General features: G+C 32.6%; 1 protein-coding gene across 4 annotated transcripts; it reads right to left on the bottom strand.

The window, feature by feature from the left end:
- On the bottom strand, positions 1,446–14,559 carry LOC109345901 (probable sugar phosphate/phosphate translocator At1g06470). 4 transcript variants are annotated; one of them, XM_019585166.1, is made up of 14 exons: positions 14,429–14,559; positions 13,340–13,999; positions 13,062–13,231; positions 11,108–11,193; positions 10,906–10,955; positions 8,971–9,038; positions 8,317–8,417; positions 8,134–8,146; positions 4,973–5,157; positions 4,283–4,369; positions 3,348–3,442; positions 2,683–2,825; positions 2,631–2,642; positions 1,446–1,757 (listed from the first exon to the last, which is right to left on the bottom strand). In XM_019585166.1, exons 2-12 carry the CDS (start codon positions 13,867–13,869, stop codon positions 2,714–2,716), a joined length of 1,497 nt encoding a protein of 498 aa, XP_019440711.1. In that variant the 5' UTR covers positions 13,870–13,999; positions 14,429–14,559; the 3' UTR covers positions 1,446–1,757; positions 2,631–2,642; positions 2,683–2,713. The 4 variants fall into 4 exon arrangements, with proteins under 4 accessions (XP_019440711.1, XP_019440709.1, XP_019440710.1 ...); XM_019585164.1 differs by lacking the exon at positions 2,631–2,642 and having other exon boundaries at positions 1,446–1,754; XM_019585165.1 differs by lacking the exon at positions 2,631–2,642 and having other exon boundaries at positions 1,446–1,671.

Below are 15,128 nucleotides of genomic sequence, written 5' to 3'. Positions count from 1 at the left end.
AAAATCTTTGAAAACTTCGAATGTTTGAAAACTCAAGCTCCTTCAAATATTTACAAAACTCTCTTTTCACATAAAAGTTTATCACTCTTTTCAGAAAAACACTCTTGAAAATTCGTGTATCAATCTTGCATCAAGTTCATGTATGTCAAGTTGTTTTTTCCAATGGGAAAGGATGGTGAAATACCATTCAGTTTCAAATTGTTTTCTGTTGGGTACAATCGATTATGTAACTACTTAATCGATTAACGTTTCTTTAAATTGTCTAAGATTCCAAAATAGAAACTGACTTAATTGATTAATGAGTTTCTCATTTGCAAAGATTTAATCGATTAACTTTAACCTTAATTGATTAACGGTTTTCTGAAAAGACTTAGTTAATTTTCTATGAACCTCTAACATGAGTGATTGATGCATGATGCATGATTTTGAAAATGATATAAGTACTAATGCATCAAAATTATGTATGAATGTTAAATGCATCTAAATCATGCTATGGATGAAAATCTCATATGCATTATTATGTTCATACTCTAATATGTGAAATATATCATTAGGTTCACCCAACTTAGACTCTACTCATTCAAAGTATCTTAGCACATAGAAAAGCTATAGAACATTAATGACATTGTAGAATGACAAGAGAAACTCCAGCTGAAGATAAAATAAATAGCAACAAATTTTAATTTCAAAATATTTCAACAAAGCTTCAATAACTATCGTAACAAGTACATTAAATATCTCATTTTATAAATAGTCTTAATATTAAAGAACGGGACGTACAACACAAGAGAACAAGAGGAAAAAATTCAAACTCATTCAAATTTCACATTTATTTCGAACATTCCATTGATTTTCTATTAAATAGCATTTAATTAAATTAGTGATTTATATTCAATCATTTGTTATTCACAATCATAACTTTCATATTTATTTCAATTTGAGTATGATCGAAAGACTTACAAATAAGACACTCTTTTTAACATGAGCTTAAGAAAGCTAGGTTTGCAAACAATATTCAAGTTATTAAGCCTAAAGGTACGAAAAAAATACTTGTTAATATAATCAATGTTGGATTATAATAAAATCTTAGTGCTACAAAGAAATTGGGCTTGGATGAATCATTATAAAATTTGTGTTAAATCTTCAATCTTGTAACTCATTTTACTTAAACTTTTATACATGCTTTCTAATCTGAATTTTTTACAATATGATAGCAAATATTTTCCTTATACAAAACTATTGTGCAGAAAAAATAGACGAGCCAACAGTCTTAATTTTTCAAACTAAAGTTTAAATCATTTTTAATCTATCCAAAGTTTTAATTATCAATGGAAGTTGGAAAATGTAATTCAACTTCCCCTTGTATTACTTTTGAAGTAAAAATGATAGCTTGTATATATATATATAATTAAAACGTACAAGCAAAATAATGGTAAAATGATCAGAAATAAAATTCCATCCGATACTAGAAAATAAAAAAGAAGAAAACTGAACTTTTAAAACCTGTTGTAATTTACAACATATTTATTTTGAACTCCCAAAAATGCCAAAATTTGCAACTGAAAGCACATATTCTGACAGAATAAGAAAAAGAAAGATTGGCAATATATCTTGAAATTTTGTTTACTTCACTCCAAAAAAACTCCAACAACTTTGACATCAGAACTCCAACTGAGAACATAAACATGAGACTACTGAGAAGATGAGATGACCCTGGCCAACAGGCAAGTTGCTGGGAGATAACATCCTTTGATCTTCAATATAAATACATATAATTCATGGAAACAAAGTTCAATAAACTGAGTAATAATTGTAATGACATTAAGGACAAGCAACATTTTCAAATAATTGAAGATATAGAAAGAGTATAATATCTATACACTGTCATCATTCATCATTTATTTGGATTATTTTTTTAAAAGTCAATGATAATTAGATAAGAATGGTAGATGGTACAGTGACAGTGTATAAAACTCATACACTGTCACTCACTAATAGTGTAAAGGTGAACATTTATCATTCATATAATTATTGACCTTTTTAGTATAGATCATACACATGAATATACACATAAACTATGTTTAATGCGATAATAATGCAAAATATTTGTAGCCTCAAAGTATACCCATAGAAACTAAGTAACATATAAACAGTTGAGAAAATTACATGAGCGCTAATGAAGTTTGACTTAATCACATCTTGCAACCCTCTTTGTTCAAAAGCTACTACACTTACTAACCTAAGGATAGGTCAGCATAATTTCAATCATCACCTAGTTGGTGAAAGAATAACAAATCTCAAGGGAAGTTGATGTAATTTCTAAGATAAGAGAGGTCTTGAATGTAATTAAGCTAAATATCAGGGAAGGTGAGTGTAACTTCTCAACATTTCAATCTTAAAAATAGATCAATGCTCCATATCTACAATGATTTGCATATTTCATTGCCAATGAAAAAACAAGCAATTTGTTGTAATTGAAACTTTGATTTTCATGATTTAAAGCCTTCATTTTTTCTATATCTCAATACAAGAACCAAGGTTGTAGTTCAAAGGATTTTAATAAAATGTAGCATCTGCTACCACTGGATGAACAGAAGAGTAGCCAAAATATATCAATGCATTTGTAGATGTATAAATCATTGATTTGCATAATTTAGCTGGCATCCAAGAAAAAAGACTTACTTAGGATTTGAATTATTTAATTCTTAGTGTTTCAGATAACATCATCATGTTCATCCATCTCCTCAAGAATAACATATTTGGCTGCCGAATCTGTTGCAAGATGCTCATTGTCACCGACATGTCCCTTCTGAAGCTTCTGGTATCTAAAAATGGTAAAGAATAAAAATTAACTTTTTTACTAGCATTAAATTGAAAGGTAGTACTACTATATCTGAGTTAGATCAGTATAGCTTTGATAAACAACAAAGTATCTCTACAAGTTTTTTACAGCAAAAAGAAAATGCAGAGTAAGCCCCCCTTAAAACCACTAGCATAAAACCCATGCAAAGCCATAAATGACAACTCCCTCTTGCAATAAATGAAGCAGCATGATACTAACAAATCAACTCGAAACATGGTATAATGCAAAAACATATTTCTCCCTTATGCCCAAAGCTTCTAAATCAAAATTTTAAGGGATACCCTCCCTAGGTCCCACTAGGTAGGAACCTTATGCACTTGGCTTCCCTTTTATCCCCCTGGTGTGGCTGAAAACATTAAAACCAGAAAATCCGACAATACCAATTTAAAGAATAGCAAGTATCAGAGCATAAATTGCATGGTCAGAAAAGAATGACCATAAATTGGAGAATGATGCTTGAAATATATGTCTGCTGCTGACTTACTTGTACCAATTAAATAAACCGACCCCAATCATAATAGTGAACAGACCAAATCCTTTCAACCAAGTAAATTCATCGTGAAAGTACAATACTGCAACCTACACACAAACAGCATGAAACCATAAGATTAAGTTCAAGTAGTTGTACAATCTGCAACCCTCACACAAGATATAATAAATACAAAAACAGTTATATGAGCAGAATAATGCATGTCATCCGATCATGTATTGTCACATTCTTAAAGCGAATGACTATTTAACAAGTTGAGAGGTCAAACTCTTAATGATAATGCAATATATGATTGGCTTTACATTAAAGTTTTACACAAACGGCTGATCAAATTTAAACTCATTATTTAATTTCTCTACAAATCTTTATAAGATAGAGGGTGAGCTTGGCGCAATAGTAAGCAGCCTCTCCGCTGGCGGGGTAAGGCTGCATACATCTACCCTTCCCAAACCCACTAGGTAGGAGCCTCATGCGCTGGGCCACGCTTAGAAATCTTTAAAATACTGCTGGTTTCTCGAGAAACACTACAAGATAGCATAATAAAATGATGAGATATCACACTAAAGATCCACATTGTCTGCTGGTTATCTCAGGATATGCTGTAAACATTTACAGGCAGGATTTGAAAATCAACAATCGCTTGGAAAATTCATACTATCAGCAGCAACAGGCTCTGTTCAGCATGAGTTTTAATGCTAAACAGAGCCTTTTGAATTGATACACAATACCCAAAATCACAACACAGTAGTAGAACTAAGATGCAGATACTATCGGTAAGTGAGAGCATATGCTAGAACAAAGTAATCTACATAGAATCATACAACAAATGTTGAACTATGTTGTCTAGAAATATATAATCAAATAATAAGGGGGAAGCAACTGGATATTATATCAACAAATGGAAATAATCAAAAAACATAAATCAATACCAATATGGTGACAGCCTCCTTGACAACCCCTGCTATTGTCACAGTGACAGCACTAGTTACTGAGACCAGAACATATTCTGTTAGTACCTGGAACAAGAAAAAGATCCAAATGTTGGGAAGAACAAAGACTAAAATTAAGTGGGTTAATTTAATCTTTAGGTCACTGAACATTTTGGGGAAATTCAAATAGGTCCTTGAACTCTAAACGTTTGGCACTGGATCTCCAAATCTATAAAAATTTGTAATCGAGTACTTGAGTCCCTTATACATATCAACGTTAGGGATCACAAAAAGTATAGACACCTATTTGAACTATTCCACAAAGTGTGACATTTGAATTGTAACAGAAAGATCAGGGACAACTAATGTATGAGTGGATGGATCTCTATATGAAAATAGAGATGTGCGATAGAGACTCGATTACATTTTTTATAAATTTAGGGACCCATGTACAAATTTTAAAGTTCAATGGCCTATTTGAATTTCTTTACAAAGTTTAAGGAGCTATTATTTAAACTAATTAACTAATATGACTGTAAACAAACAAAAACCGGTATAAGACAAGTCAAAAGAGACGCATGCCAAGCATTAAATAACTATAAAAATGTTAAACACCTATCTGTGCATTGGGGGCAGGGAAAGATGGCCAGAATAATACATACACATTTTAAAGGGGACATGTACTCATACCATAAGAAAGGCAAGTGTCCCACCAAAAAGCATCAGCAAGCAACTTCGAGTTAAATGCTGTAAATTATCAAAATACTTGTTTTCTCGGAATTCGTCCCATGGATCTAATGCAAGCGAAAGAAGTGCAGTTACCACTGCCATTATTGGTGATACATAGCTCATCAAGGTAAGTGGATTTTTCAGTCCTGAAATCATTTGAAACGTTTATAAATTTTTTGCAATAACATCACTTCTAAAATTATAAATGGGAACTGAATGTGGACTAACTATAAGCTCGGGGGAAGATAGAAAGAGAATTCAAAAAGGGAGAAACAGTGGAATATGGCAATTTACAGAGTTAGCCTCACTAACACTAAGCCTTCAAAGTTCAAACAATAAATCGCCCTCTAAAATTTCAGAAATCCAAATCCAATATCAAAAGCTTGGAGATGGAGTGTTATAAGCTATATTGAGCTGATTATTATTTTCTTTTTTATCCTTGATTTCAGGGCTTTTAGAAGGAACCATGATCCTCCATTGCTGTATTTGTCTTCTCTTTTCATTAAATCCTCATATCAAAAGATCACGGGGAGGTTCTAGGATAGCCTCGGCGCAACGGTTGGAGTTGTTGCTATGTGACAACAAGATCAGAGGTTTCAGTCAAGGAATCAGCCTCTTGCAAATGCAAGGGAAGGCTGCCACCTATAGACTATAGAGCCACAAAGTGGGTGCTACAACCCTTCCTCAGACCTAGGTAGTCAATCGCAGATAGTGTCCGGCCCCAAAAATGCTATAGCAGGATTGTGGGATGACCACTAAACGATCAAAAATGTAAACTAAAGAGACATCCATAATGAAATTAAAATTCATAGTCAATGTCAAACATTCAAATCAGAAGTAAAGACACATTCATCGATACTTAATAATCAAAATAAGTTTAAACCTCTAAGGCTCCAAGCAATAATCTACGTATTAAAACTAAATAAAGTTAAGGAATCACTATCTACAACATAATAATTATTGAAGTTTAATCCTTAATAGAAGCAAGGTTGAGAAGTTGAGATGAGTGGTTGTACAGAAGTGAGGGAAAAGCAGAGTAAGGTGGGTGGCCGGAAATTGGTAGGTGTCACCAGAATGGCCAGAGACTGGTGAGAGTAACCGGAAATGGCAGAGAATGGTTGCAAATCAGAAAGCAGTGATTCCTTTAGCTTTGGTGCTTTTAGTTGCTGGTAGTCAAGATTGTTCTTACAAATGAAAATAAAAGTAGTTGATATTAGATGGAGTCATTGTGAAAGTGTCGCCCATATAGATTATACATTATGGAATAGGAATTAGGACATTATTTTTCTGTCACTGGTTTTATTTTGCTACTTTTATAAGGCTTATGACTTTAAGAGTTGAAGTTGTGTTATTTTAATATTATGAATTATTTTAGAATATGATGAGTCTTATGACTTGAATTGTGCTTTTTCTTGTGTTTTTGGTAATCTATCTTATTTACTGTTATGACTTATGAGTATCATATATGCTTATGTTGTGAATTAGTTTAGTATGTTCAATTATTGATCATGAATCGATTCATGATATGATTTGACTCACGATTTGTAAAATAGACCTTCTAATTTACTACCAGTACCCCAATTTGATAATCAATAACCTTAAACTTAAATGTTCCAAACAACAAAAACCAAGTCTTAGTCTAACTAGGTGGGGTCGACTACATGGATCGAGTGATGTTATAATGTTCTATCATAGATCATGTCCATTAAGAAAGCATTGATCTTTAAATTTTTACTAGTTGTTTCGCCAATAGAAATTAGACTAACTTTCATTTAATATACTCTCCTTATGGAGGTTTCTATGATCTCCTCCATGCATGCCCAAACCATCTAAGACGCTACTCTACTATTTTTTCTATAATAGGAGCCATCCCAACTTTCTCCCTAATGCATCCTTAATCCTATCTTGTCTAGTGTATCTATTAGAGAACAAGTGTTAAATTGAAACTCTGTTTCAATTAACTTGTTAAGAGGGAATTAGTTAAAGCTCTAACTGTTTGAACAACTATCTCAAACAGTTAGTAGCTTTGGTTCAGTTACTGGTTATTGCAGTAACTGACTCAGTTAGTTAGAGGGGGTGACTTGTTCGCGTCACCTCCCTTTGCTTCTCGTTTAGTTTGTTTTGCCTCTGCTATAAATAGGGATATGTTTTGTACTTTGTAATTCAACAAAAGTACATTACAAATAAAGATTTCTATTAAGAAACTTTTTCTTCAAAATCTTCTTTCTTTTATGGGTCCCATATACTTGCTGACATTTTACCATCTAACATCAATCCCAAATAACTTTATGGGTCCCATATACTTCATCTTATACGAAAGTCATGTCCTTCTAAAACTTTGCTCCACATTTCTATTTTCCCATTTAAGTCCTATCTCGATTCTCCAACCAGAACAATATCATCCTCAAAAAGCATGTTTTACTATTTAGTTGCAACCAGGACAATATACTTCATCTTATTTAGTTGATTTACTACATATTTCCAAGATTTATAAGTGAGGTCCACCTGCCAGGAAAAAATGCTGTCCTTTTTCATCAAGCAAAAGCAATTTGATTTATAAATCTGTTAAGCAGTGTACATAATATTATGTTGATGACATGAGGAAATAACTAATGGAGATTGGAGAGGGCAGTAAGTTCAACACTAGCAAAGCTATTCTCCCTCCCTGACAGTGAAGTCACCATTGGCACTGTTTAATGTTCATCCATCAACTTTCCAGCAAAGAGAATCCAACTAAACAATGTAAAATTAACCTCTTAAATATCTGGTAATTGGTTTTTAGGTAAATATCGGGTAACTAGTCTTTCTACGAACTTAAATATATCTTAAATGCGTAGGCATAATATGCCATCTTCTGAAACAACAAATGTAGACAATCTAGTTACTGAAAAGTGAAAAGTACATCTGTTTCTCCCCAAAGGGCAGAATGATATTGTTATCAATTAAAAAACTTAAACTGGCACAAACTTATTTCAAAATTATTGATTAATTGACTAACAGGGTCATAAATAAATAGATAAATGAAAAAATAGTTATTATTTTAATTAAGCGAGACTGTTAATCCAATAAGTCATATAAATATTACATAAAAGTATTTACATGGAGTTGTGCAAGGTACTTACCATAGGCTTCTTTCTTTCAATTTGGTTTTCAGTTCAACATGCATGAAGGGAAAGAAAATCAGGTTCCAACCCAGAAAAATAAAGCAACAATGATTAGTTATTTAGAGGAGAAAAAAAGGTGAGTCTGTGTGTGTAGATAGACCAGTAGATGTAGATATATAAAGGAAAATGCAAATACAATACCTGCAAAAGGATCTGAGTCATACACCAGCGAAACCCAGACATAACAGCAGCGAGCATAACGAGTGTGAATCCCCAAAATTCAAACTCTGTCTCTTTTGCAACTGCAATACACCAATACAGAATCCCAGACCGAAAGTTTCATTTCTCAAATTGTTATATAAATCCTTAAAGCTTGCATAATGTCCTTAACATGTATCAATTTAAAATTAAGGAACAACAGAGCCATGGGAAAAGAACATAAACAATATACTCCGAGAATGTTTCACCAATCTACCACTGTTCTGAAACATTCAATCGGAAAAAAACTACTCATAGTTGATAGAGAATGTGAGGAAGAACTTGCTGGTTATTCCAAAAGCTGATCTGATAACTGCTTAGTTAATTATTTTTTCAAAGTAACTTCTTTCTAGAGGCTATTCCATTATAGAATTGAAATACAACCTTTCACACAAAAGTTTGGAAATATATTTAACATGGCATGTTAAGATAGAAACATCCATAATAAATATTTCCTGATTACAATCCTCTCACTTTCTACACTTAACCAGTCCGCCATGAGCCCATGAGAGTTATATGTTCTGAAATTCCTAGATACAGATCAATTCATGTTGAAATGATAAATTACTACTGTGAAATGCAGGAAGACATTGATACCTGTTAGTAATATCCCAATGGAGATGATGAAAATGATGCCTGATAGTTTAAAGCTTGGTGTCTCCAACCTTCAACAGAATAGTTGCACGATTAAATGCAGAAATCAGGTAATGAGGATACACATACAAACACATCAAATTAATCTTCATCCACTGAACATGTGATCATTTGAGAACAAAAAATATAAAGAAGCACAGAAAATGACAGGTTATTGAATAACAAAATATCAATTGAAAGAAACAACAACCAAACCTTAATCTCACTAAGTGGGGTCGACTACATGGATCAAACGACGACATAATGCTTACATAAATTATGATCATTGACAAAGCAACAATGGACAAATTGATTATGGTTGAACAAACATAAGGAATGCAATTCTGGAAACAAGAAGCCACTATAACAGCAACATGAGTCTCATGGCATCAAGTGAAAATGTGACATACGGTCAATTAGTGCTGTGACCCAGATTGGCAGGCTTCATATGCCACTCTTTCTCCCAATTACATGCCATATTAGAGAAGAGAAAATAGTTAGGCTTTTAATAAATAGAACAGTTAGCCTTAGAGCTAATCTGTTAACTTTTAGTTAGAAGGTGAAGTGGCAGCTATGCTAACAGCTGTTAGCTGCATCTATATATATCTAACTCTTGTAATCGTTTCAGTGATTAAGAGACAGAAAATACAGTTACGGCATTTCTCCCTTTCTCTCTGGGTTTTTTTTATTCTTCAGTTTATCACTTTTACATGGTATGATCGCCTCTATGGCTAGCGCCTCTGATGCTGATCCTCTTGTTCCCAATTCCCCACTGCATGTTACTATTGCTGCTACTTTTAAGGTGGTGTCTCCTCTGCTCTCTCTTACACTTCTGAATACAAAGCTGAAATTCCTCCATTCACTCTTACGCTACTCCTCTTAAGGTGGTGTCTCCTCCGCTCACTCATACGGAGCCAATTTATATTGGCTGTTATGAAGTCCAATAGAGCTCTTCGTTTTGTGCGCCTCCACCTTTTCTTAGTGATCTGGATTGGATTAACAATGTGTTAATCCTGACTTCCTTAGCTGGGAAGAGCAAGATCAAACGGTTTTCACATGGCTACTGAACTCCATTTCTGAATCGCTAGAACCTACATTTGTTGGTTGCACCTATTCATGGCAACTATGGGAAGAGTTACATGCTTTCTACAATTCTTGCACCAAAGCATGAAACTGAACTTGATCTACTAGTTCATGCCTGCTTACCGATGTCCTTATGGAAACATGCTTTTACAACTTCTGTTTACCTTACAAATCGGCTACCTTCCTCATCTTTAAACAAAGGTCTCCTCATTTTTTTACTATTTGGCATCTCTCCTAATTATACTTCATTCGAGGTGTTTGTGTGCACTTGTTTTCCTCTTCTTAGACCTTGTAACAAACACAAGCTAGAGTATAGGTCAGCTGAGTGTAATTTCTCGGGATTTGATTTATACAATTTCATTCTTAATTCCATCAAGTTCGATAGGATTTGCTTGGATTTATTTGATTTTATTGAAATAAATAGGCTATTTTAACCAAAGTAACTACCTGACCACCTCTTATAAGGGTAAAAGTGTTAAATAATAAAAGAAAATAAAATCAATTACAATTTTAATGATTTCCAAATGCAAAATTTGATTTCTAAACTAAATCAAACAATTTCAAACTTTAATTGATTACACGCTACCTTAATGAATTATACCTGCTTGCAGAATAAATAACTAGTGGTGTGCATAATGATTACACGTAGATAATGCCTTCTGAGTTATACAGCACTTATAATATGTTTTCTATGAAGTAGGACTACACAAATTATCACAGTGATACAGCTTGTTAAATGTTTAACGTTTATCTCAAGGAATCACAAGAATTACATAATTAGAATGGTTACAAAGACTAATTGACAAAGAAATTCACCTGAAAGCAAAAGCAAATAGAAGGAGAAAAATAGGAGCAGCAGATTTGCACTGCAAGAGAAAAGGAAAGGTAAATAAAGAGAAAGAGGATAGCTACTTCCACAAAAATGTGGAAACATCTGATTCTGATGTGATATTATAAATGAAAATAATTTAAATTATCATTGTCACATTTGAAATGAAAATAAAAGAACATCACCAACCATTGTAGCAAATGTCACTGAGATGAAAACTAGGGATGCATTGCTCAAGTTAACATCCATTGCTGTTCCAAGAGCAGTTGGTACAACTGTGAAAGGCAAAGTCCATCTGTGGCATTAGTTGATAGAAAAGTTACTATAAAAATGGTGAGAAATTAGTAAAAAGCGTGCTTCAGAGTGGAAGATAAACAAGACAGGAAAACAGTAGAAATAACAGAATAAGAGGCATGTTTAATCATGCCTGACAATGGTCGGAGTTCCAACAAATAAAAAAACCTTACATGTAACCCAAAAAAATATTCTTTGGATGGATTAAAAAGGGAGGAAAATCTTTTTAAATGTCTAAGCTTAAACTGTTAAGTGATTGAAAGTTGAAACTAGAAAGGGAAAATACTAGACAGCTAGAACTTGTTTTTGATAGAAGAAGAGCCTGAATGAGTTGTCATTGTTATTGACTCATGAATGGATGAGTGGCCAACCACATAGTCTCTTTCAACTACAACCCCTGAATTTGACAAGTTTTATCTCATTTGGTACATCGAATGGTGATTCCACAGAATGAGAATGTCATAAGGATGGAAAGAAGTGAGTTGGAACAGAATGGGATGGAATGACCACTCCCAGTCTCCAGTTTGGTGGCTTTGTTGTCTGGTATATAGAATCAACGGGGAATAAAATCAAAGTTGATCTAAATGAGTTAATGCTCCTCATAAGAAAATGAAAATATTTTTCTATTATGGAAATATTTCAATTAAAATCAAAGTTGATCTTGATCTTATATATTTAGTACCAAGTATATTCTTGAGATTGATGGTCAAGTTTATTTTTTATAACTTGACAACAAAATATATTGTCAGTAATAGAAATAGAAAACATTGTTTTATTTGTGACAAAGAAATGGTATAAATTGTCGTTTGAAATATAGGTAAAATGCAGACAATAAACATATTGCATTTTAATTAAACATTTTAGTGATAGAACCTTATATTGCTAATGAGATTTGAGTGGCTTAAATATAATAAGGGTAATAGCTTTCTTTTTAAAAAAAATAATGTGGATATGCAGGGGGCAAAACTAAATCCCATTACATGGGTCATGGAATCCCAATCCCACGTCACTAGGGAGTAGGGAGGAACTGACTATGTAATCCATTCCTTGTTCTAAGGAATGAGGCATTAGGCATGAAATAGAATCATCATTCTGCGCTTACTTTTTGCTCACAAACATAGAAATCCTCCATCCCAAGGAATGAGCAATGTCAGCCCAGATTTTTTCTAGCTGTGTAGCACACTAGCACTACTATTCTTAGGAAAGATGTTAAGATAAAAGATGTATAGAAACAAGATTATTGGGAAAGACAGATAGCAATATAGATGATAATGTGATAATGGGAAATATATTTGAAAATAGAGTGTTCTAAACCAAGAACACATTGAAACACAGAATGGCTGGAAACCTCTTGAAAGGAAAGAATGACTTGGATAGTTCATAACTTCTATGCTTTTCAAGAAAATCTTTATTTTAAAAAAGCAATGGGTAATTTGTTGAGCAGATATGTCTAATGATATCAAAGAACCATACGACCTACAATGATGAGAGCCTAATATGTTGCCTCAGTCTCTATTCTAAGCCAAAAAGTCTAACTTGTTTTGGATCACAGTAACTCTAGAATCTTCTTTTTAAGTGTGACTCTAGAATTTTGGTAAGTAAATAAAAGAAACAATAAGAAAAAAAATTCTAATTTAGAAAGAGCTATAACCACAAAGAAATACAAAATATTTTAAACCTAAAACACTCTAAATATAAATGATGTAAAAATTCTGCATCAATAACAGTAAATGGCGAAAAATTATAAGCCAAAATGTATTCAGAACTTACAACATGGCATGCCGAATTAACATAAAAAGGAGGGAACAGTTGGAATATAAAGAATGATGTAGAAGAAGTTTAAACTTACCTCTCAAAAAGTAATCCTTCCAAGACATGACAACATTAGTATCAAATTTATGAGACCAAAACCAGGTGATAAGTTTCGATAAAACAGCTTGCATTACAAAGTGTACAGTGTTCATCAAAAAAGGAGCAGGGAACTTTCCCATGTGATCTCCTAACAGACTTTTATTAAACCTGTTCAAAACAGTTTAGAATGACATAACAGGAAAAGAATTTGTATCAAAAATAAAAATAGAGCATATCTTTGCTATAACTGACCAAAAGTGTATATAAGGAACTTACAAGGTCAAAAATAGACTGAAAGTGTACCACATTAGTACAAGAAACAATGTCTTCAAGATATCGGCTACAAAAATAGGATTTTGGGAGCCTTTCCCCAAAGATCCATCACCACCCACATATACGTTGGGGTCACCAGTCGTTCCCATTTCAGACTTGTTTTCAACATCAAAAGGCACATACTTTTGAGATCCATTACCTCTCCGATTAATAGAATCGACATCCATGGTACCAGTACCATTCATTTGCATAGTCCTTTGTTGAAATTTTAGGTGAAATAATCGCTCTCTGTCTAAAGGTCTGCTTTGCAACTCACTCTTTTGAGGAAAAGGTAACTCAAATTCAGAATCTTCTTCTAGACTAGCATCTTCATTACCTAATTGTTGATCAAAATTAACCCTTCCATCATCATCATCATCACACCAACGTGAAAATGAAAGTTCTCTACGAATGCCACGGACTAGGCTTCCACGTTCGACATCATCAATCTCTGTAAAGTGAAACCTCTCTGAATCCAATTCACTCTGTACCATTTCCTTCTATATATCGCATTATACCCATGTAAAAAATCCAACACAAATCTATCCAGCCAAGTGTGGCTAAATATCATCACTTGTCACCAAATCGAACAACATAACACAGCGAATGCACGAACTAGATTACCTTCACACAGAGATCTTAGATTTAGATTAAATCAAAAAAGTTCCACAGGAAATCACTAAATATTGCCCAAATTATATTCAAAAAAACTACAACACAAACTTCTGAAAAAGCAAAGAGATACTATAAATCTTCACAATTTGTGTTGAAATTGAAATTGTTATCAAAAAAATAATAACATACCATTAAATTTAAGACCCAAAAGTGCCACAATCCTTAATCAAATAAAGGTTATGACCTAATAAAAAAAACCATTAATTTGAAATGAAATGAATGATATAAAGACCCATTTGAGCTAATATCAGGTTTTGCATCCCTAGATGAAGAAGCTAAATAAAAATGCAATATTTGAGATCAAAACAAAAAGCTGATTTTGTTGAATCAAACAATGGAATTTGATTAATTTAATTAACCATGAAGAATAGAACTAACCTGGAGCTAATTGAGAGAGAAATGGAATAGAGATTTGATGTGAATATTGGTTTGAATGAATTGGATGGTAGCGTTAGGCGTTTTGAGAATTGGTTTCGACGTTGATGTTCTACCTGATATGTATTTGATTTTAAACTAAAGATTTAATATGTATACACCGACAGTATAACTGTTTTTTACAATATCAATAAATCATCTATCATTAATTTATTAATCATCATTATCATTGACTCTCTTAAACAAAAGTAATACAAATTAATGGTGGATGATGTGCTCATAGTGTAAAAAACTTTGCATAGATTTTAAATTCTTAAACTAATTATATTAGTATTATTGCCCCTTCATTTAATAAGGAAAAATCATAAAATTAAAAATTAACATTTTGTGAATGTGTAACAGAAGGTCCTTAGTTATTATCATTGGAGTATCATATATATCTCTCTTAAATATGGACAGGGACTTTCTTGCCGCATAATACAAAATTAAAAATAATAACCTTATGTCATTATTGTATCTTTAAAATTATATATAACATTACATTAAAATTTAAAAAAATAGCATAAAAATGTACAAGCTTAAAAAAATTAATATTATATATCATTTTAGTCAAATGGCAAACCAATAATTAAGATCATAAGTTTATAAAAATCTATTAATGGTAGACTTGTACTCCCAGTCTAAATGTCAAATAGAAAATTAT

The sequence above is a fragment of the Lupinus angustifolius genome, chromosome LG04 (assembly GCF_001865875.1).
Source record: "Lupinus angustifolius cultivar Tanjil chromosome LG04, LupAngTanjil_v1.0, whole genome shotgun sequence".
In the NCBI taxonomy this organism is placed as follows: domain Eukaryota; kingdom Viridiplantae; phylum Streptophyta; class Magnoliopsida; order Fabales; family Fabaceae; genus Lupinus; species Lupinus angustifolius.
The sequence above is the reverse complement of the archived record's forward strand: the minus strand, read 5'-3'. Positions and strand labels throughout refer to the sequence as shown.

Bases quoted from the DNA above. Each gene is read 5' to 3' on its own strand.
- LOC109345901 (XM_019585166.1), bottom strand. From the start codon at position 13,869: ATGGTACAGAGTGAATTGGATTCAGAGAGGTTTCACTTTACAGAGATT. The intron at 4,370-4,972 runs GTATGAGTACAT...TTCTTGTTCCAG, and splicing joins GGACACTTGCCTTTCTTATG to GTACTAACAGAATATGTTCT. The intron at 2,826-3,347 runs GTAAGTCAGCAG...TACCATTTTTAG, and splicing joins GGTTTATTTAATTGGTACAA to ATACCAGAAGCTTCAGAAGG.